The 24,329-nt window shown below is 32.3% G+C and overlaps 1 protein-coding gene across 2 annotated transcripts; it reads right to left on the bottom strand.

Annotated features, from left to right (window-relative positions):
- Positions 1 to 2,897: 2,897 nt before the first annotated feature.
- On the bottom strand, positions 2,898 to 22,590 carry LOC140452395 (nuclear receptor subfamily 2 group C member 1-A-like). 2 transcript variants are annotated; one of them, XM_072546618.1, is made up of 5 exons: positions 21,754 to 22,584; positions 21,398 to 21,589; positions 13,238 to 13,628; positions 3,765 to 4,157; positions 2,898 to 3,640 (listed from the first exon to the last, which is right to left on the bottom strand). In XM_072546618.1, exons 1-5 carry the CDS (start codon positions 22,043 to 22,045, stop codon positions 3,445 to 3,447), a joined length of 1,464 nt encoding a protein of 487 aa, XP_072402719.1. In that variant the 5' UTR covers positions 22,046 to 22,584; the 3' UTR covers positions 2,898 to 3,444. The 2 variants fall into 2 exon arrangements, with proteins under 2 accessions (XP_072402719.1, XP_072402720.1); XM_072546619.1 differs by lacking the exon at positions 21,398 to 21,589 and having other exon boundaries at positions 21,754 to 22,590.
- Positions 22,591 to 24,329: the final 1,739 nt, after the last annotated feature.

The raw sequence follows: 24,329 nt of genomic DNA on the forward strand, positions 1-24,329 counted from the left end.
CTCGCTTAAAAGAATCTCAGACAATCTAAGGTACGATGTAAACAATCACCTTTTAATATTTATACCTAACAACAAAAGACGTCCTTGTGCAGGAGAGGGGTGTAGCAGTAGTACTCGAACAATGTGTAGGAAATGTGATGTCGGCATGTGTATTGACTGCAATTATACTTTTCATATGAAGACATTCTAGTTATAATATAAATTTTATTGTGTTTCTTAAGAATTTATTTAATTCCCACGGTACACACGGTATCGTAATGACCTAGCGTTACATTTATCTAACACATATTTTTTTGTTAGTTAATAAGTTTTTGGGTTAAAAAATTGTTAATTTTTCTATTATTGTACATTTTTAATAAATATATATTAGTTTCTTTACTAAATTACAAAAAAAATAACTCGGGTCATAATGGGTTAAACGTGGGCTTCAAAAACGATATTGTTAATTCTTCCTGAAAAGCTTATGCATAGTTGGAGATGTGTCTCGCTGTTTCTAGTAAGACGAAAGATTTCTGATCGAAACGAATCGAACTATGCCAAACTTTAAATCGTTCTGGACCAGTGAGTTATGTCGCAGTGTCAACTAGAATTGTTGGGATGCTTGGACCAACAGGAAGCTCTAGATGTTGTGTTGCATGGGCGCATCGTCATTTTTTTGTTATTAAAGAGTTAATTTGTAATTTAGATTTTATGGTAATTGTGCAACTGAATAAAAGCTGTAAGTAAATAGTGTAGAGAAAACGAAGCGTGCGCTTCAACTTAACGTTCTTCTTATTGCGCCTATAATAAAGTAAAAATGTTCTTGTAGTATAGGTAGGACGTTACATCTTTGTTGCTCTTTTCTGGGTTGTACGGAGGTTCGGAAATATATAATAAACTGTTGTACATCGTTAATAGCTTTGGACGCTTGCACGAAAGATTTCTGCGGATGAGCGGTTAAATCATTTCAGATCTTTCAGCCATGAGTTCTGGCGTCTTCCTACTGATCTTTTGCCCTGTACTTTACAGATTAAATAATAGCGGTGATACGACCCAACCCTGTCGCACTCCTCCTCGTATTCGTATATCTTCGGATGTTTTGTACTATATTTCGATTGTTGTCAATATAGTCCTGAGATAATTCGACAAGTATTGTTCGTCAATTGAACGAGTTATTATAAGACTTTATGGATATTAAATAAGTTGTGTTACAGTAGTTTAAGCACTGTCACAACGGGTGAAAAGGCTAAAATTTATGCACAATACATTAAAGACTATCGTTTGTTAGGGTAGTGTGTAGTGGAATATGATATAGGGAACTGTAAAACAATGGAATAATCGACTTTTTGTAGACTACAAGCCCATGGGACATTTTAAGGGGTCATTTGGCCCAGAATGAATCAAATATAAATCAATACTACAATATGTAATAACAACTTAAGAAACTATGACGTCAATTTTTAAACTTTTTGGCAACTATTCTGGTTATCTGTATTTGGGAATAGAATTGTTATTTTTTCGGTAAGATAATTATTTCTTGTACGGTAGTACAACTAATTCAACTTAATTTTCCTCTCATAAGCACATATACCGTGAACAATGTACGGCATGTCCAAAAATGTTATTACTACTATTACTATCGGTTTACAGCGTTCTCCGACGCCTTCCGACTCCTAACCGCCATTCTTCTCTATTCAGCCATAGGCCTGGAGGGATTTCTCTTTCCTCTAGTTCTTTTTCAATTCCATCTCTCCAGCTTTTTCTCGGCCTTCCTCTTTTCCTTCTCCCTTGTGGTGTCCACGTCAAAATCTGTTTTGGAATCCTGTCATCTGGCATTCTCTGTACATGGCCGTACCATATTAACTGTTTTGTTTTTATGTCATCAACTATTGTATGCTTGACTCCCATCATTTCACGTATTCTCTCATTTGGTATCCGATCTCTTCTTGATTTTCCTGCTGCTCTTCTCCAGAAGTCCATTTCTGTTGCTAGTAACAGTTTCTCTGTTCTTTGTTTCATTTGCCAAACTTCGCTGCCATATGTGATTACACTTTTAAGTATGGTGTTGTATATGAGTTGTTTGTTCGCTTTAGATATTGTTTGGTCCCACAGAATTCCGTTCATCATGGATATGGCTTTTCTACCCTGTATGTTTCTGTCTTTTATAGCAGCATGGAGTGTTCTATCTTGAGTTATCTTCATACCCAGGTACTTGTATTCATCACAGTTTCTAATTTCTACCCCATCGTCTAATATAATGGACTGTTTTGTCCCTCCAATACACATGGCTTCAGTTTTCTTAATGTTGACTTCGAGACCCCATTTGTTATATTCTTCTATTAGCTTCCGAGTCATGTAACTCAAGTCGTCATGATCCTGAGCAATCAGTATTTGGTCATCAGCGAAACATAAGGTGTAAAATGTTATTATCTTATGTAAATAAATTTAAATCGTTGAGTTTCATATTGGCTCAAATGACCTCATTTGTACTACTTAAAAATAAAGAGGTTCGCCCTAGATTTCTCACCCATGTACCAGCCGATATGTGCGACACTGCAAAAAAGTAATCTAAATAACGATCCGAAACTATGCATATGAATGCCAAATTGCCGAAAATGGGGTCAAAATTTTATATTTTTTTGTAAGGCATTACAAAAATGTTTGACCAAAATACCCCCCCCCCCTCTCTTGAGTGGAAAGTTTACCTTACCAGTGTATCAATAAATATTGTCGGCATAGTTTCTAAAGTTGTTATTACATATTGTAGTACTGATTTATATGTGATTCATGCTGGGTCAAATGAAAATGTCCCATGGGCTTGTAGTCTATTATTGATTATATGTTGTTAAAAATACTGAGAAATTAACAAATGAGTGTAACCGAAAAATGTCCAAGGGTAAGCTAAAGGTATAAATGAATCACGCATAACTCACAAACTTTATTGCAAATCTTAAAAGGGCAACTACAATGACGAAGATCATAAATTCTGTATTTTCTATGTAATACTAGCCAGTCCAATAATTTCGCAAAAACCAACTTTCTAACTTCAATGTTACAAAGCTCATGTTTTGTTAACGATGTAAAGATCTAGAAAGCACTAATCAAACAATTCCTGAAAACTTTCATCTTGGTGTGAATTTGTATTTTAATTTCATTCAAATATATTAAATCAAACTTTATTTGAACTGGCTTCTTTTAGAATGAAAATAAGAAATATGACTACTGTGACATGATATTCAGTTCTTTACTATAAAATCTAGATAGAGATCCAAAACCACAAAAATTGTTATCAAAAATAGTCATCAAACTTATCATGGTTATTTCAAGGCCTTGTGGCAAACTTGCAAATAAAAATCATATTAATAGAAAACATTCCATCTGCCACACATTTCCAAACAAAGGTATGACTTGACAAAAATACATTCCTTATAAAAATTCATAAATATTAGACGTAAAAAAAATACTCTATTTACATAAAAATTCGTCTAGGTGTTCTGTTTTGACAGCTCTATTGTTACTGGAAGCAGATACGGAATTTCCGATTCTAAGTATATAAGGAATCACACTATCTATTTGAACTTGCCCAATCAAACTGGCGAAAAATAATTCTTCTATAATATTGGATTCCACTGCTCTAAGTGGGGGCAAACATAATAACAACCTGAAACAAATTTAACCAATATAAGATTAATTAACCAAGGCACTAACGTAAATTTATATTTCTTACTGTCTCATACACAACGATTACGAATATGTAAAAATATATATGTATAGAAATAGCTTACCTTGGAAATCTATCAGTATCTTCAGGAAAATTTGTAGCTAAATAATGTCTTAAGGCTTGAAAAGACTTCTCTTGCAACCTTTCAATAGGTTTTTTCATTAACATATCTGGTTGGTCAGAAGAAAACAGTGTTAAAGCTTTCAAAAAGGCATATTCCTTTTCATTGACGTGTAATCTATTCATACTCGTAACAAAATCTTGAAGCTTCACTATATGATCAGTCACTTGTTTTACTTTCACAGCCGACATTTTGTCTCTTGCTATAGATGCATGTAAATGACTGATAAGAGCTGATAAAATGGTTGGTAGTGATAAAGACTGGGAAGTCTGCGCCAATCCCAGAGTGAAGAGTTCGGCCCAGCAATTTTTTAATAGAGCAATTTGCGTCTCTGAACTAAAAAAGGTTAAAACTTGTAGTAAACTGTATCAACATCAGTAAATAAACTACTGTTTTCTAAATATAAACTTGAAATTGTTCTGTTTGTAGTGGAAAGTCTAGATTTAAAACTTTCCACAAAAGCAACCAGGTCGTATATACAATAACAAAATACAACTACTAAACGGAGTCTACATACAGAGAAACAATTTGAAAACATTTCAAAATATATTTATTCGCGAACCATTGTAAAAAAACGTAATTAAAAAAGGCCTTGGAATAAAACTTCATTTTTTTCGGATGGTTAGTCCCCCTTACACAAGAAATTCATGATTATCTGATTTATTTAAGACAAAAAAAATACGTGCATAGAAATCGGCCCATGTGCATAGAAACTTTTGACTTGAAATATATTTTTTTCACTCAGGTTAAAAAAGGTATCATCATCAGCCGTTTTGAGTCCACTGCTGGACATAGGCCTCCCGTAAATAATTCCGATGCATTCTATCTTGAGCACCCTGGATCCAGTTGTGCTGAATGCGCTTGATGTCATCTGACCACCTTGTTGGAGGACGTCCTCGATTCCATCTTTTAATCTGGCAACATGCCCCGCCCAGTTCCATTTCAATGTTGTAATGCTTTGAACTGCGTCAGTAACACCAGTTTTTCTCCTAATTATTGTATTTGATACTCTGTCTCTAAGTGATATATTCAGCATTGACCTCTCCATCGCTCTCTGTGCCACTTGTATTTTATTGATTACTTTTCTGGTATGGGTCAATGTTTCTGCTCCATACGTTAGAACTGGCAGTACGCATTGATCAAAGACCTTCCTTTTCAAGCACATGGGAATATCTGATCTAAAGACTTCTCTCAGTTTTCCGTAAGCCGCCCATGCCAGTCCTATTCTCCTGTTTAGCTCCGTTGTTTGATTATCTCTTCCTAATTTAATCTCGTGGCCCACATATTTATAGCTACACCTGTTCAATTTGCGAGCCGTTAGTTGAGATGTTTTTCGCCAGTACTAGGTTGGTCATATATTGTGTTTTGGAGAAATTAATTTTAAGTCCAACTCGTGTACACGAGCTCTGAAGGTCTTGAAGAAGCTGGCAGGCATGATCTACCCGGTCTGCAATAAGGACTATGTCGTCTGGAAATCTCAAGTTGTTCAGAAATTCTTCATTTATGTTGACTCCAATATTCTCCCAATTATTGTTTCTCATAGCACTCTGCAACAAAGCGGTGAATAGCTTAGGAGAGATGGTATCTCCTTGCCCTCCTTACCCCTCTCGAAGGGAAATGTATTTGTGTTGCCATCATACATTCTAACTGCAGCTGTTGCGCTATTATATACATTATGAAGAAGAGTTGTGTACCTACGATCCATACTGCACTCCGTAAGAGTCCTTAACATGGACCTATGTTAGACTGAGTCAAACGCTTTCTCAAAGTCTACAAATATTAATATCATTGGCTTGTTGTATTCTGTAACTTTCTCTATTAAGGATTTTATTATTTCTATTCGAAAGCCAACTCCTAAATCCGGCCTGCTCTAATGGTTGGTGAAAATCCAGCTTAGGTTCCAGTCTGTTAGTAATTATGATAGGTCTGTAGTTTCCAAAAAAGGTATATACTGTTTAAAATATAATTTAATACGCTTTAATATGAATATAAATTAGTCATGTATTACTTATCATTTATATGCGTATCAACCGATAAACATAGAAAAGTGTTTATTTGATGTTTATAACGATAATAAGAAATTTGTCAAAATTTGTATCTAAAAATTGCATATTGTTCGTTTTTCATAAGTAATTATTGTTCAAGTATGTGTAAGTTTAATGGACAATACACCAGAGAAAGCAGCCCAAGTTATTGCATTAATAGAATATAGACTTAGCCAGCGAGCTGTTGCTCTACAACTGGATATGACACGCGCAGTGATTCGAAGAGTGTATCAACGTTATGAGGTGACTGGATTCTGGTAGAAAGCGATTTGCAACTGCTCGTGATGATCGCTTTATTGTGTCAACAATATTAAGAAATCGTCACCTTAATGCCGTTTAAACGCAACAAAAGCTCCCTGAAGTAAGAGGAGTGGTTATTAATCACTGGACAGTAAGACGAAGACTGGAGGAAAATAAGCTGACCCCTCGAGTATCTGCGATGTCAAAAACTTACTACAGCTCAACATTCAACACGCCTGCGTTTTACACGGGATCATCTGATGTGGACGTTGGAACAATGGGAATCTGTTCTGTTCTCAGATGGGATCATAATATGCCTCGATGGTAGCAACCGAAGACGAAGAGAGCGATTTACAGAATGCTGCTTTGAAGAGCATAGTCCTTATGGGGGTGGTTCCTGCATGATCTAGGGTGCAATTTCTATCGGGGCATGAACCGACCTTGTTTTCATTCGTAGGGGTAACCATCTTCACGAGAGAGGAGGTTTAATGGGTGTTAGTGACATCGAAGAGATTTTAGCAATGCATGTGGTACCTTACGTTGACTACAATGGAGATGAATTTATTTGTATGTAGGACAATGCAAGGCCGCATACCTCAAGAATTCGAGCTAGACTTCATACCGCAAACTCGATCCCAGAGCTTATTGTCTCAGTAGAAGAAGAGTGACTAAACATTGCAGTAGAAACAATTGCGAACTTGGTTGGATCTATGCCTAATCGTATGAGAGAAGTCACTGATGCAAGAGGAGGTCATACCCATTACTGAAACTGTTAAATTTTTAATTGTCAAATACCCTTTTTGTATTAGCAATAAAAAAAGTTAATTGGCTTTATGCATTAATTTGATAATGTTAAACATAAGTCGAAATAAATTTTCATAAATGTACACTCATATTAAATTATCTTTCAAACAGTGTATCTCTTTTTGATCCGAGTAATAGTTTCTGAAAAAAATATAGTTCAAGTCAAAAATTTAAAGTGGGCCGATTTCGATGAACGCAAGTTCAGCCTACAGCAGATTGAAACCCTTTTTGTTACTTTTGTAACATGTATCGAATTTATGATGATGATATTTCCCAGTAATGTAATAAAATTCATAAACAAGGTCATTCCTTGTTTGTATAACAAACTGTAACATAACATAAAATGTTTGTATTTTACAAAACTGTTATGTAAATTTTAATAATATACTAAATGTAACTTTTCTAAAATAAAGATATACCACCCGCTAATAACCCTAGGGGTTGATGCGGTATAAAAAAAAAAAAAAAATAAAATAAATAAAATAAAAAAAAATAAAATTAAAATTATGAGTAAAATGAAGAATAAATTAAGTTTATTTAAGTGCAAAACATCGCTAAAGAAATTTTCACTTCAATATCAGTATGAACGCGTATATACCATATAGCACTTTTTTTTATGGGGAAAAAGTATTTAACTGAAAGATTTTTACGACAGTCGCCGCTACGGCGAGATATATTATAAATGGGTAAATTAAAAAATGCACAATGTTTTCAATGTAAAAAGACTGATATTAATTTTATAGAATTACATTAAGAATAGGGACGGCCGAGGAAAAGATGGTCAGACAACAGACAACGTCAATTGAGGCTAAAAACCGAAGTTAAACAGGCTTTAAGCCTATTTATAAAGTAGGAAGAAGAAGAAGACATTAAGAATAATAAATATTTACATGTAATTAATATTCTTAATATATTCGTTATATCCTTCCCTTTCATTTTCTACGTCGCATATTAGGATTCGATCAGTCGTTTATTTTGTATTCAGCGAGAGGCATTCTTTAAGTCAATAAATCAAAATTTATCTTGTATACTATAACAATTTTCAATTGAAGGTGACTTATCTAAAAATTGAACAGAGAGCTAACAGCAACAATGTTAAATGTCAGAAGTAAGTTCTTACCGGCACTTACCGAAGTCATTTTTATTGTGTATGCTTCGCCAATATGGATAAGTGAAAAGTAAGCTGGTTCTATTTACCCCGTAACAATATACCTTCCGCATACTCGTACGATTCACGAGCGAATAGTTAAACAAGTTCGTTGAATAGTTTGAAAAATGGTTTGAGTCCCTTTTTCACAAGTCGGGCAAAATTAGGTAATAGTGATGGATAATGCTTCTTATCACAGACAATTAGTATGACATCTGCCAACTATGGCCACCAGAAAAACAGACATAGAAAGTTGGTTCGGACAAAAAGGAATTCTATTTTCAAAGGGAAGGTTAAGGCTGAGCTTATAAGTGTCATTAGATAGCATCGTGACAGATATCGCCAGAATGTTGTAGATACAATGGCTCGTGATAAAGGCATCACAATTTTGAGACTTCCTCCTTACCATTGCGAGTTAAAGCCGATGGAATTAATCTGGGCTTAAGGGAAGGCTTAAGTAGGTCGTGAAACCGTGATATATAAAATTTCTGATGTCCAACGTTTGTTAGAACTCGCAAAACGAACGGATACGGAAAGAAGATTGGGCTAATTCCGTAGCCCATGTGATCAAGGAAGAAGAGAAAACGTGGAGATTGGACGGGATGGTACACTGTTTTCGACAAAATAATAATAGACATAAGTGTGACTGTGGAACGAATCGCTGGATTCCGAAACTTCATAAGTATAACTTAGGAAATTATTTCTTTGCTTTGTAGTTCTCCTTCTATATAAATGGAATATAATAATTATTTTGCAAAGTTTTCTATTTTTTGAAGTACTGTCTTAGACACTCTTTAATAACAATAAAATTTTACTTTCCTTTGTTAGACAACTATAAGGTACCTATCAAAACATAAATGATAATTTAATACTTATATCGGTCTTAGATTTAACTTTTACGTAATCACTTATGTGTTTAAATAAATAATAAATAATTAAAATCTTATTTTGGTACGCCTATGCAAAGTTGATAAGAAGAATATCGGTTGCTCTAAGTTTGATGTTCAACTGTGAACTTCAATTGAAAATTGTTTTAGTATAGTACATATATTTCCATCCATAGTGCCCTATGATATCTCGTATGTAAGTATACATTCATTAATAATCAAGATACTGTGTAGTGCCCTTTTGGTAGTCGCCTTGTTTGTTTTTTATATCTCAATATATTCGTTATATCCTCCCCTTTCATTTGCTATGTTGCATGTTAGAATTCGATCAGTTGTTTATTTTGTACCCAGCCAGAGGCCTTCTTCAAGTCAATAAATAAAAATTTGTCTTATAGTAAATCTATTTTCATCCATAGTGGCATCTGATATCTCGTATGTAACTATATCTGACGGTTGTAAAAATCTGTCGCGTATTCAATGCTTTTTCCCCATTCAAAAAGTGCACAACGTTGCTAAAGAAGTTTTCACTTCAAAAAAGAAAGGTACAAACTGCTGGCATTCAAAAAACAAGTGGAAAGGCTAACGCAAAAGAACTAGATAAAGGATACAAATTGTGGTATGAAGTGAAAAGAAATTGGTTTAGGGGCAAAGGGGGGTTTCGTGGCCGATTGGGCTCCATGAGACTTTACAACTGATTTGAGTCCTGAGATTTTACAACTATTTTGACCCGCTGCATCCGAATCTTAACATGATAATTAGAATTTTTGGGCAGGAATTTGTTATTAACAATTTAATTGTGTAAATGCTTATAACTAATAAAAATATCCTCTTTTTCAAATCATCTTTTGTTTCTTTAAAAAAAAACAAACCAAACAAACATTGAAAAATTCAAATCGGTTCATTAGAAGCCGGAATATTGCTCAACGTAAAAAGATTTTAAGCGCCCCATTTTAAAGCTTTAAAGTGAATTTTGAAAAATTAAATTTTATCAAGTTATACACTCGTAATCATAAAATCCGCGTCACCTTGAAAATTTCAAGTTTCTTGAATATTTTTGCATCTGGTGCAGTAATAACCTTTTTTTTTAAGCTAATGTATTTTTTATTTGTCATCAATGTTTGTTTTGAAAGAAAAAAAAAAACGGTTTTTCTATTGTTTTTATTAAAAAGGCAGAAAACAAACCAAATTGTTGAAACAGACATACGAAAGAAAAAATGAAAAATACAGAACTTGGTAAAACATCAGTGGAATTTCAATGACTAATATCGTGTATTGCCTCCCCTTCCTGTTAGGAGGAGGTGTATGGGTTTGAATACGTTTTTTCAAATCGTCCCAGAGATGTTTGATGGGATTCAAGTCCGGAGACCTAGCTGGCCAGGGTAACCTCGTAATTCTAACCTCGTCCAAGTATTGCATACTAATCCTGGCAACGTGCGGTAGCGCGTCGTCCTGCATAAAAACGGCGTCTTCTTCAAGTCCTGCCATGGTCGGCATAACATGTTCTTCCAGAATCTCCGTAATGTACCTTCGTGCAGTTAATGACCCATTTTCGATGAAGGGTAATTCTGTCCGTAAGTCGGAAGATACACCTCCCCAAGCCATGACCGAGCCTCCACCAAATGGCATTATTGGAGCAAGGCAAGCTTGTGAAAATCGTTCACCGGTTCTCCTCCAAACTCTTACACGTCCATTGGATCCAGTTAGGCAGAAACGGGATTCATCTGAGAATAACACTTTGCTTCAATAATTAATTCCCCAATGCGCGTATTGTCGAGCAAAAGCTAGTCGTGCAACTCGATGCGCCCGGCCAAGTGGCGGTCCTGTAGCCATTACCCGAGAAGATAGTCCAGAAGAACGAAGTCTTCTCCTGACTGTTGCAACGCTAACATTGCAATTTCGTACTTCCTGTAGGCCACGGCTTTCGTACCTCGTGCCGTGGTCGTTCTTCTTCGTCCAGATCCAGGTCGTCTGGTTAGCAAACTCGTCTTCCGAACGCGTTAAAGCACTTGTTGAACCGTAGAAAGGCTTACGCCAATAGTTCTTGCGACATGCCGTTGAGTGTGACCATCTTCCACAAACGTAACAATGCGTGCGGTTTCAACAACAGTCAAGGCATTTTTGGCAAAAAATAAACAATAATAAACACTAATAAACACTAATGGCGGCAATAATAAACGTTTATTTGTTGCGTTTGAACAGAAAGTCGAAGCACAAATGAGACATTTAAAACAAGCGGCAGTTACAGGTACCGTTTATTTTGGGAAGTGTACAGTTTTCCGCGCAATCGGCATTATTGGAATTCTTTGTTACAAAGGAAACCGCTAAGATGACAACAATTCTCAGAAACATGCATTAGTTTGTATTTGTGTTATTATTATTTACAATAAAGCTCGTTAAAAATGAAATAACGGCGATTTTCAACGTGACCCGGATTTTATGATCGCGAGTGTATGTATGATGAAGTTTAAAGTATACAATTTAGGTGTAAAAGGACAATCAAATATGTTAATAACGATTTTTCGGTAATATGAGATCAAAAAATTAGTATCATGTTGATGTACAATATACTATATACTTTATACAATGTACTATAGTACAATAGACAACGAATATTTTGAGCTTTACTGAATTCGGTTTGATGCTGTTTTCGCTAAAATACAGTAATTTGGAATTGACCCAGCTGATGCGCTTAACTCGAATACGGCGCGTCCCTCGAGCGCAACTGTATTTGCACTTTGAATATAATTTCAAGTTGTATTATCAAAAGTACTAAGCAATTTGCATAAGTATATACAAAATAAATTTGCTCGTAAAATGTGTAATGAAATAGAATTGGACGTAGTTGGCAAGAATTATATTAAAAACAATGTTTATCTATGTATTTTTGCCCCCTTAATTTATTAACTGTTTTCCACCCAGAAGAACGATTTAATACTTTTACAGGGTATTCTTCAGCTTTTTGAATAGCAAAGACTATTGCTGCTTGTGAAAGATTTAAAAGACATAATGACATGTAATTTCACATTGGAGTGATAAATATTTTGTTCCTATCTTATTATTAAAATTGGTCAATAAATCAAAATTTATCTTCAAGTAAATCTATTTTCATCCATAGTGACATATGATATCTTGTATGTAACTATACGTTCATTAATAACGAAGATGTTGTGTAGTACCCTTTTAATAATCGCCTTTTTTTTTCGTTTAATCGTTTGTTTTTTCTATCTTAATATAATTTTTATCCACTCCCCTTCCATTTAACGCATCACAAGCTCCAATCGGACCAATAAAAACGGAGATGATGTAATGCCCTTTGGACAATGCCGCCATGTATCCCCTTCCCCTTTCCCACGAGACCTCACACGTCACGATCCGTCCAGCCGTTCTCGGGCTGTGCGACAAATTTGTGTAGCAATGACGGTCGCAAAAATCTGTCGCGTATTCAATGCTTTTTCCCATACAAAAAGTCACAATTTCGATAAAGAAGTTTTCACGTAAAAAAACATTGATAAAAAGCAGTCCACTAAATATAATTCAGATAGTGCAGATTAGTCGAAATAAAAAATAAATCGTGTATTAAATAGTCTAAAATCCTACTGCAGAATCACTACGTTTCTAATGATCCTTTGTGATTTTTTTGTAGAGGTGTGAGTTAAGCGCATCAACTGGATCGATTTCACATTATTGTATTTTACCGAAAACTTCATCAAAATGAGTTAAGTAAAGTTCAAAATGTTCGTTTTCCATTGTACTTTAGACCTCATTAATATGATACTATAATTTTTGGTCTCATACCACCGAAAAATCGTTATAAACAAATTCGATTGTATTTTACACCTAAATTGTATATTTGATTAAACTTATAAAATTCATATAATTTAACTTTTCAACATTCATTTTAAAAGTTTATAATCATAGAGCTTTTTACATTGAGCAAAAGCAAAGTTATAAGCAAAAATGTCTGATTCAGTCGATAATTTGTTATTTTTTAATAATACATTTGCAACATCTCGGCTTCTAATGGACCGATTATAATTTTTCTAAATTTTTCAAGAATCTCATGGATCTCAATTGGTCATGAAACACCCCTTTGCTCCTAGACTAAATACTGGAATTAAAGTTTATATATAATTGCTGGGAGATCACCACTGAAAGAAGACTTAATAACCTATAGATAATCTGTAGAAAATCAAAATCCCAGAGAGGTAAACAAGGGCAAAAAACGCAAACGGTACGCCTGTGTGCACAGAATAACGAAGAAGAGAAGATGAAATAAATATTAAATAAGTTTACCTTAAATACTGAAAGGCAGGTATGTTTTTGGCCCAGTGAATTGATAAAAATAACAGCCGAGATCCACTTTCGCAAATATAATGAATATTTAAGTACGGAGGTACAGGTCCTGGTATTAATAAATTAAAAGACATATTTTGTTCCTGGAGGATCGGTCCATCATAATCAAAACATTTTTCTTCATTGGTCAAAGCATTTATATTAGTTCCATTCAAACATTGAACTCTAGCCATCGTATCTAAAGCCTTCGAAATAAGCTGCTTGTCTCTAGCAGTAGTTAAAGCATCATTAAGTTCAGTTCCAGTATGGGCACTATCCATGGAGACATCATCTTCCATACTTGCGTGACTAGGTGATAGGTGAAAGGATTCAGAGGTAGCACTGCTGTTTGCTAAAACATTTTAATATTTAAAAATTATTACAGAAAACAAAACTGATATACTTTTATAAAATCTACTATATCTTTTATTTTCATGAGTTTGATGTTGTAATATGGTAAATCTAACAAAAAATTAACCACACTAAAAAATTAAATATAATTTTGTGTTGAAATTGGTAGCTCAATCAAAATCCGAATCGAGGAACATCAAAACTATTTATATCCCAGAAAGATTTGTGAGATTCTACGGCATACAATATACACAGATGAAGGTTAGTTTTTGACTCACATCTAAAACAAAGTTCTCCATTTTCCACCAAAAAACAACGAAACTCCCTTATATGTTGCAACAGTAATTGTTCTCGGCATGTTAAGGGACTAATATCATCAGATCTTTTTGGGCACCTTCTTTAATTCCTGTGTGAGTGTGTTCAGATTTTTTATCACGACTTTATGGATTCTAAATTTTTCTCTTCAAATAGCATAATAATTTTAATTTTTGTTTCTCTCCTGTCTGAGATTGACTATCATCAAGGCTAATGTAATCATATTTATAGCTGTTCTAAGTAGTTCGTTCAAAACTCACAATGTTTTTGTATGATCTGCTCGAGAGTCCACGCTTACGCTGTACAGGAAAAATGTTATGGATTCTATTAGTACTACTAAAACAATATCTTGGTTTTTATGAAAATAGACCTTGCAATTTCCATACAATTTCGGATTTCAACGTTTTGGTCACTTGTTTCATTTACCATAGGTCTAAAGTATTTGGAATGATTCACTTTATCAATGGGGGTATTATTTATTGCAATGTTTCAATGATGGCTTGGATTCTAACTGAACATAACTTGATGAAGATCCAAGCATAGCTGTGTAAATAAATTTAGAGCAAACAGAGCCGCCTCCCTAGTACCTAACCCTTTTTCAATCAATTGTTGCGGTTGTGAATGATTTTAAGAAATAATGTTGGTAATCATCATGGCCACCGTCATTTTTGATACTGCAGCTCTGAATAGTTCTACTGAACTGCATTTATACCACTTTAAGAAATGAGTCCGTTTCCAATCCTCTTTCCTTGTATTTTGCCTTGTACCATCATCTGAAATAACAAACACTTCTCTCCTCTTATCACATGACCCAGATACTTCTTTATTTTAATCTTATTTATTATTTCTTTTTTCATTCTTCTCAACACCTCAACATTCGTCTCTCTGTCCACTCAACTTATTTTTGATATCCTTCTGCAGTCGATCAATAATTTCCTTCTTTAAGTTCCAGTCCTCCATTCCATAGAACAATACAGAAAATACATTATGTTAATATAAATACTGCTCTAGCTTGTCCAATTCACTTACATATATTTCTTGTGGTATTTTTGCATTTGTCATAAATTTCATTTTTATAGTTCAAACTTCCTTTGTTAGTATCTATTACTTTTCTGTAAGCCTTGTATAGTTTCCGCGATTGGTGTAGTGTCGTCTGCAAATGTAATATTGTTGATAGTGATTTTTTAAGCATTTTTTCCTAGTATAAGTTGAACAATACTGGTAAGAGTACACAATCTTGCATTACTTACTCTATACCCCCAAAAAATTCTTTTCCCACTCTGACATTGTCAGTCTGATTTAAATACAGATGATCTAATATCTTTGTTATCTATATTCTCACCTCTAAGCAGTTAAATGAGGTAATTATTGGGGACCTTATTGTAGTTGATGAAACAAACATAGAGTGGTTGATTCACACCTATACATTAAATCTCACAATATTGTCTTTTTTGTGCCCATAGCATTTCTAAAATCAAACTGGGATTCAGTAATTGTATAATTTTTAGGAATATTTTAATTCATAAGATTGATTATCCAGTGGTCATTCCTTTGCAATGGATTTTTTGGACAATGTTATAAATGTTGATTTAAGCCAATCTTTGGGAATATTTCCTGTACATTATATAGGTCTACTAACACACTTATTTGATCTTTAGATATCAATTTAATTATTTAAGATGAAATTGGATTTTGCTATATTTATTGTATGTATTACTTCAACCTTTGTTGTATTTGGTCCTATCTCTAGTTCTTTGTAATTGACCATATGTTATTGTCTCTCATCTTGGAACAATTTTCGAATATATTCCATCCACCATTTTAGTTTGCCTTTGATTTCAGGTATTATTTTCCATTGTTATCAAACAAGGTATTACTGTTTGATCGTTTTATGACTGTTAGCACTTAATTTTTTTATGTAACTTACAAATTGTCATAGTTTCTTTGTAGTTTTTCTATTTCTGTACATTTTTTTTCTATCTTTCTATCTGTCCACATTTTTACTTTTAAAGTCTTCTTTTGTCCAATAGTTCTAGTATCTCAGCTGTCATTCATGGTGTTTTACTTTCGTAACTCTAATGTTTATCCAAGAACTCTTTAATTGGAATCATTATTAAGTCTCTAAAAATCTCCCATTTTTCATTACTATCTTCATTTGTGAAGTGAAGTGAGCTCTTTTTTTGCTTAGTTTTTCATTAATTTTTAACTTTAACTCTTATTTATTGTTAAGTGTTTAAAAAAAACTATTTTTTTTGTGTATTTTATCGAACTTTCACTTTCTTTACAAGGACTTCAAATTTGATTATGCTCCTAAATGTTTTTGATGATTGGATGGAATTATGATACCTCTTATTGATCAGTATATAATATATTTAGTTTCTTATCAACAGTCATTCTTGAGGTATTGTATAATATCAGTATTGATAATGATGATTCATAATTGATAATATCAGGTGTTAAGCAGGTGTAATTTTATAGTTATGTACTATTTGTTCATGATTTTTAATAGTTCCATAAGAATTTTATTGGATTTTCTTGCTTATCCATTTTTAGAATTTACATTTAGATTTAAAATTTCAGCTGAATAAAAAACGAAAATTGCATATATGCTATATATTTAAACAGTAAAAATTGGTATGTTCTAAGTTCATAAAAAACTTGTTTGCCAATTAAGTATTTCATCTGTTTTATTTTTCTTTTCGTTAGATTTCAGAAAACTTTGTATATAAAAAGCATTAAAACGTTTAATTTATCTTCGTAAATATGATATTCTATACAATACTTCGCTCAATAAGACATTTCAGATAAAATTTAATTTTATCAACACAATTTTCTAGGCTGATACACTAGCTTTTCTAACATTTCAAGTTCGTTGTTGAAGAATGATTTGTTATTGATATTAAAATATGCTTCATTTTTCGCAGTAAACCCCTTTTTATTTGATCCATTTCAAATTTCTTTTCCTGGAGCATTTTTCCACAGATCCTGTAATCGCCAGGGACCAAATCCAGAAAAAAGGTGGATACGCAAGCAATTCGAATTCAATTATTTGTGGCACGTTTTTCACAATCACTTCCTTCAAATGCACCAATAACGGTACATAATATTCATTATGGATGGATCGTGATTATCAAGGCAATTGAAAAATAAAATACCTTTCTCATCCCAAAATTTGGAAGCCACAACCTTTCTAGCGATTACGTTCCCTAATTTATCTTCTTGGGGTATCCATACTTTTATTGCTTAGTTGAATTATCGGAACTTTATTATGATTCGGATGTGGTGTATGTATGAGTGTGTGTTTATTGGTGATGTAGCCTGTAAGGGTAGTTTAATATTACCTTTTGGGTAGTTTCACATCATCTATAATTGACTGGATGACTTCTACCACATACCGTACTTGACAAGTTGCTGTATTGTAGCATCCTTTACATTTACTTGTAGTGTTATCTTAAGTGTCCACTGTTGACATATATATACTGCATTAATTTATTTTATTCTCGCACTCCTTCAATTTTAATGCCTAGATGAAAACGTATTAAACCTAATCACCTGATAGGCAGATTTAATTTTGTATTTTAGTTTTAATAATGTTCACCATAACTAGTAATGTAATAGTGCTAAATAATAAAATGAGATTCTTGAGAATGTTACAAAGAAATGACTTATCCTACATATGGATAGATTGTGATAAAAACTTAAAAGATGTGTTATAATACAGTGCTCCACAAAAGTAGTCAAACACTTGTCAGGAGTTATAACTTCTTTTGAGAGAGATGCAGCACAAATAAAATCAAGTAATTTTAATACACATATACAAGATGTCCTGTATTGCTATCTTTTGTGTATCAAAGTTCACAGATACTAATAATTGAGCAATTAAGGGCTACAATGCGATTTAAATCTTATTTATTGATTATTTAGATTATAAATTTTATCACTTTTTAATTGGAAATAAATAACAATGAACCTACAACTTTCATTTATGTTTTCATCTTATAGGTAATTAAACCATGATTACATGTAAAAAATGTGAACATAGCAATACAGGGCACTTTGTATATTTTAGCTAACAAATACATAACAAACTTCTATCTACTGATATTACATATATTTTAAGTTATCATTAATGTCACCCAGTGAGTACCTGAACAAAAGTGTAAATTCCTCTTCTCAGTGATATTATAAAGCTAAAACTGAGAGAGGTAGGATACCAAATGTGAACAGTACTTAGTTTTTGTTAGATTATTCACTTTTATTTTTAGATTTTAAAAGTTCCAGCAGTTCTCTAAAATTCTCCAGTACTTGGAGCTTGGAATGTACAAGAAATCACAAGAAAACTTGAGGAAATTGTAAAAAAACAGGAAAATTTAACATTAACATTCTAGCTCTAACAAAAACTAAAAAAAGCAAAAGATTGTATAAGCATTCAAGAATAAATGTTCATATATAATGCAACACCAAAAGAAAAACTTTTGCAAGAGAATCCTACCAGTGGAATTAACTATAAATAGAGTAAAAAAGGCAATTAAAAATGGAAAAATGAGAGATCTGTTGGACCAGGAAATATCACAGTGGAACTGATAAAGGCTGGATGTGATAAGTCAACAAGAATGATAATCAAGCAATTTTATAAATGCATTAATACAGATAAACATAAGAAGAATGGAAAATAGGATTTTTAACATCAATACATACAAAGGGAGATCAGACAATGTGGGATAACTACAGGATCATTATAGTTATACCAAAATTTAACAGACTTTATGCAAAGGTTTAAAAGAAAGAAGTCAAAAAGAAGTACATGTGGCATTAACCCAGTTTTTACCCATTTCAGATAGAATTTAAATTGTTAAGGTGGTATGTCACAATGTTAAAATTTATATACTTTTTAGGTACAGTTATCATCACTATTTCAAAACAAATCTTCAACTTATGATTATGTATGTGAACTGTAAACTTTCTATTTTAATAATATCTAGTTAAAATTTGCAAAGAAAGCAGATAATTTTTTATAACTGTATTTAAATGAACCCCTGTCATAACTTAATTGGTAACCTGTCTAAAATTTGGTATTGTCTAATAATTTTTGAACTAAGGTACAAAATAACTACGTTAAATGATTAACTATCCAAAAAGCTTTATTTTAAGCAAACCTTCATCATCCATACTGCTGTAATTTTTAAATTTACTGCATCTAAAGATAAAATTACAATTTAAATATGCAAACTAGCGATTTGGTTGATATTACTGTAACAAGTTGTCATTTTGGGTGTGAGAAATTAGTTCGGCTGTCACTTAATAGATGTAGAAATTAGTTCATGTGTCATTTAGTAGAAGGCAGCAGTGATGTATTAAATGGCGACAGATGCGCGTTAGCCGAATTCAGGAAGAATCTGCAAACCATTGAAAACAAGTTTTGTGGTTATGCGAGTTTTCTATGAGTTATGCCTTAGACAAGGAAAGAGAGTTCTCTTTTCTTATCTAAGAGGTGTGCAGTAACCATATAAATACAAATCACGTGGTTTTGTTTAGCAAAGCGGCCCCTCCCAGTAAACATTTTGGCCTCATTTGACAAAATAATGTAATCATCGATTAATTTTTGTCAGTACATTTAAATATTTCCGTAAGTAAAAAAAAATATTGAAATTAACTTAGGTAATAATTAGAAATGAGATGAAAATGTAAAATTTTCTGAGGAAACTACTTCCCCTATTGAGATTTGAAATGAAAAAAAAAAATTGTTATTGTATTGACAACGTTTTTCAACTGACTTACACATTTTAGATTTCTTAGAAATACTGTTCTTATAAATAAATAGTAAATCAATCTTCATTCACTTCAGAATTAGCATAATCCATTGCAAATTTCTTTATCAGTTTGAAATAAATATTTTTGAGCAGGTAAAAAATTAAGAATTGTCATCTGAATGCTGTCTAAATACAATATGTAATAAAATATTTCCAAATTAATGAACATTTTGTATCTATTTTTGAGAATTAACCTTTAAGTTCATTATCAAAAAGCCTCTTTTGTTGAAGTACCATGGTCATCAAATTATTATAAAAAGGTATTTGTTATTGATTAGAGAGATTACTAAAATTTTGTTTATATTACATTAGCTTTTCCGATTCTTATAATTTTCTACACAAAAAAGAATGAAGACAATATGATTATGTTTATTAAATTTTAATTCGAAAAATCAGTAAATGTTTGAAATTAATGAAAAATATGTATAGTAGGAGAAATACACTTTTTAGTGTTTACATCTATTTCCAATACTTAGAATTGTTAAAAAATATTCAGTCAATCAATATTAGGAAACAAGACTGGTATACACTATTTAAAATGTTTATAAAACTAAAAAAACAACACTCAAAATCAAAACAGCACTTAACCCCAAAGGTAAATAAACAACAACAGGATACAAAAATTATATCCAATGATCCAATCCAAAAATTAGAATTTGTGAAACTTCAGCCAAAGCTTCAACTAATAACTAATATCAACTTACATTAAAGAAGACAGCTGATTGACAGGGAACTGTACAGATCGGAAGTTCCAGTACTTAGCATAGCTGGCAACAATGTCGCTCTTTAGATCAACTTCAGGGCAAAGAATTGTTAAACATTAGTTTATTTGAATGCCACTCATTTTAACTGCTGTGTGAACATACCCCCTTAACATTAATAATAAGCCAATAAACATGAACACAACTCAACCTTGAAAAATACTAAAAACAAGTCTCTAGGCAATAACCTAAACCTTCTTTTAAAAATGAGATATTGAATCCATAAAAATATATCCCAAAGTGGATATACACTCAGGTCAAATAATATTATTAGCAAAATTTATAAAAAACTTTTTAAAGATGATATGGGACATAACATAAAATATCTAATAAGAGACAGAAAGCAACAAAAGATGTGCTTAACAGTAACATTACATGAACTGTGTACCAATATTAAGAATGGTATTGTTACTGTTGCCAGACAAACTAAAACCAAATACAATAATAAAAAAACACGAAGGATGGATGAGTGACGAAATACTACAGTTAATGAAAGAGAGAGATGAAATAAACAAGAATAAAAATACCAAATTCATAAATTAATACTAAATAAAATAAAAGAAAACAATACTGTAAAATAAAATTGAAAGCAGAACAGACAGCTACTGATGAAAAATATCATAGGTAAAAATGCAATGCACCAGAATGTCATCTATGGAACTGTTCAGAAGAACAGCTGATAAAAGGATTTGGACCAATTTGGTTAAAACATATAAAAAGCATACTTAGTAGCCAAAAGAAGAGCTGTAAAGCACATTGGCTAATTTTGGCCTATGGAACAAATGAGTATGACAACTAGGATTGCTAGATATTACTTAAAAACTAGGTATAATCTAAATAGCTTAATTCCATACAATTTTAACTAAAATTAAATTTAAACTTACCTATTCCTTGATTTAAAAACTGAAGGCCCAAATCACTGGGACAAAATGGAGGTAGGAGCCCATACTCTGAATTTAAGTCTTTTCTTATAAATATTTTTTTAACAACATTTACAGTAGATTGGTTAAACTTAATATCATTATTACTAGGGAATTCTTTCTTATCAATGACAGGTTTTCGTTCATGTTGCACAGCTTAAAAGTTTAAAAATTAATTGGGTAAATAATTACCTTCTGAACTTATAACTATATTTTTAAATTTTGACTAAATCTGTGAACACATACAGAAACTTTGTTCTCATATGTCCCAAAAAGGAACTGTTAATAACAAGTAATAGAAATATAATAAAATTACTTACAATCACTTCTCATTCCACAAGCAAGGCATTTCTGTAGTCTGCAATATTGACACCTATTTCTATGATGTTTGGTAACCTCACAATTCTGGTTACCTCTGCATTGATATCCTAATTGTTTACGAATTGACCTTTTGAAGAATCCCTTACAACCTTCGCAGGAAATTGCCCCATAGTGTCTCCCTGATGCTCTGTCTCCACAAACAACACACAGTTCAACAGTTAAACAGATATTAGAATTATTTCTATTTTTGTCACCTAACATTTCTGTTTTAATAGTCGGTTCCATATCCATGTCACAGTATATAGCTTCTTTTAAGCATTAAACTGTGTCCATGTTCTTATAACAATATTAACATCAGAACTGTGTTTACAACTATAGCATAATATTTTGTTTTAGGACACTCACATATTTCTTTACATTGGTTAGTTTGTTTTCTTAAAGTGAATAAATTTGACCTTTCAATAAAAATATGAACAGAACGATACCACTACACTCCCTATTTACTGAATAAGGTTCATGACCTTACACCTGCCACTCACAATTCTATAGGTAAATAAATGACTGTTTCGTTTCAGTTCAGAAGACTGGTCTAGCACTATACATTTGACCTTTTGCTAGGCGGGAAATTTGAAATTATTTGCACCCACACAATGATAAACACTATTTGGTTATAACATAATTTATTAACTATTTCAACGAGAACTTATCAATTTTTATTTATATATTTGATAAATGATATACCTATTAGCATCTCTTAGTTAATCATCAAATCGATAAGTATACTTCAGCATTGGCACATAAAAGTAAATAAAATTAAAAAAGATAAATACATTTACAAAAAACGGAATTATATATTATTGTATCAATACAAATATTTTTGTCAGAATAATAATTATAAAATGTGTTTTTTATCTTTATAGTTTTTTTGTATAAACATGAGTATAATAATGAATGATCGTTTCCCCATCTTTTGGCGGATTGTTAAATCAAACTTTATAATTTAAAGGTTTCTTTGAATTTTAAAGATCAGCCAGTTATACGGCAACTAACAATACATATTGCATATTTATATAAATAATATAATATAGTTAAATTTAAATTTAAATTTCCATATTATAAAAGATTTAGAGATAATATGTACAATATGAGTAATTCTCACAATTAATAATCCATATTTTCTGTAGCTATCTGTTCAATTAAATTTCAGTCTGTTTTTAGAGACAATCGTAATTCGGCAAATCTAGAATTTGGTAAGAGGGATTTCTGTAAACCGAAGAAAACGAAAATATGACAATCTGATAAGATACTGACATGGATTGTCTTTAATTTTCATTATCCAATTTATTTTACTACTACGTAATAGCGCTTTTTATATCTACATATACAATCCTGTCAATAAAACGGAAGATTAAGTTGAAATAACTTATTTAATTCTATACTAGCCTGCTTTCTCTGCCTTTTAGATGTACATGTAAATTTTTAAAGCGTGTAAGAATATTACAGAAAAAAATTGTTAAGAAAACTCCACTTGATGAAACATGATGTTTATTCTATAGCTTTAGAACTTAAAATCTATTACACATAAACCAAGTCATTACACACCTGGAAAAACAAACAAAATTTTACTTCGACAACCCAGACCTAACGATTAAAAACCTTTTTGAGCAGTTTCAAAAGTTGTTTAAAGACACTACTGGGAATAATCTTAGCATGAAATAGAAAACCTATTTTAAGTTTTTCAGAGAGACGAATTTTACATTCAAAAAACCGAAGACTGGTACATGTGCTTATTGTCGTGAGTGTGAAATCAAACAAGAAAGGAACCGAAAATAATGAATGCCCTGTTGATTACAATCTCCATAAAAGAGACTCGAGGCATATTCCAAGCTAAAAAATGATTATTTGAGAACGGCAACAGATGATAGTGGCATTCTTGTCCTGGAATTTAATTACGCACAAAATCTACCGTTGCCAAAGCTCAGCGTAATAAAACAGTCCTATAAAAGACTTTTATGGATGTACGTGTTCAATATACTTCTTCTATTGCTTCATTCATCTTTGACTGTATTGACAATAAATTAGCAGATTATCCTAATATCAAGCATATTGTTCTTCTATCAGATGCAGCTGGAGGGAAAAAAATCAGACTTTATTACGGTTTTGTTCTTGGATATCAAAACTATACAGAGTCAAAGTGACACATATTTATCCTGTTCGTGGATACTCCTTTAGTCAGTGCAACAGAAATTTTGGGGTTATAAGACAGGCCTTAAAAGAGTTCAAGATGTCGAGGAACCCAAAGTCTACCTAGAAAAAATCGTACAGTGCAGACAAACTCCTTCCCTTTTCTGCCTCAAATATGACTCTTCTATAATATATAACTGGGATGCAGCACTTCTTCCTTATTTTTTAAAAAAGTCTGTGAATAAAGATTGTGAGTTTAAAATACAATAGTATCGCGTGCTGAAGTATAAATCTTGTGGGACACTGGCTGCTTCTAAAACCTACTTTGAAATGTATACCCCTTTTAAATATGCAAAAACGTTGCCACTTGACTTTACTCTTACACCTTTGC

Source organism: Diabrotica undecimpunctata, chromosome 10 (genome assembly GCF_040954645.1).
Source record: "Diabrotica undecimpunctata isolate CICGRU chromosome 10, icDiaUnde3, whole genome shotgun sequence".
In the NCBI taxonomy this organism is placed as follows: domain Eukaryota; kingdom Metazoa; phylum Arthropoda; class Insecta; order Coleoptera; family Chrysomelidae; genus Diabrotica; species Diabrotica undecimpunctata.

Excerpts from the sequence above, each read along its gene's own strand:
- LOC140452395 (XM_072546618.1), bottom strand. The coding sequence starts at position 22,045 with ATGGATATGGAACCGACTATTAAAACAGAAATGTTAGGTGACAAAAAT. Across the intron at positions 21,590-21,753 it reads TTGTGGAATGAGAAGTGATT|CTGTGCAACATGAACGAAAA; the intron begins GTAAGTAATTTT and ends TAAACTTTTAAG. Across the intron at positions 13,629-21,397 it reads GTTTTTAAATCAAGGAATAG|CAAACAGCAGTGCTACCTCT; the intron begins GTAAGTTTAAAT and ends AAAATGTTTTAG.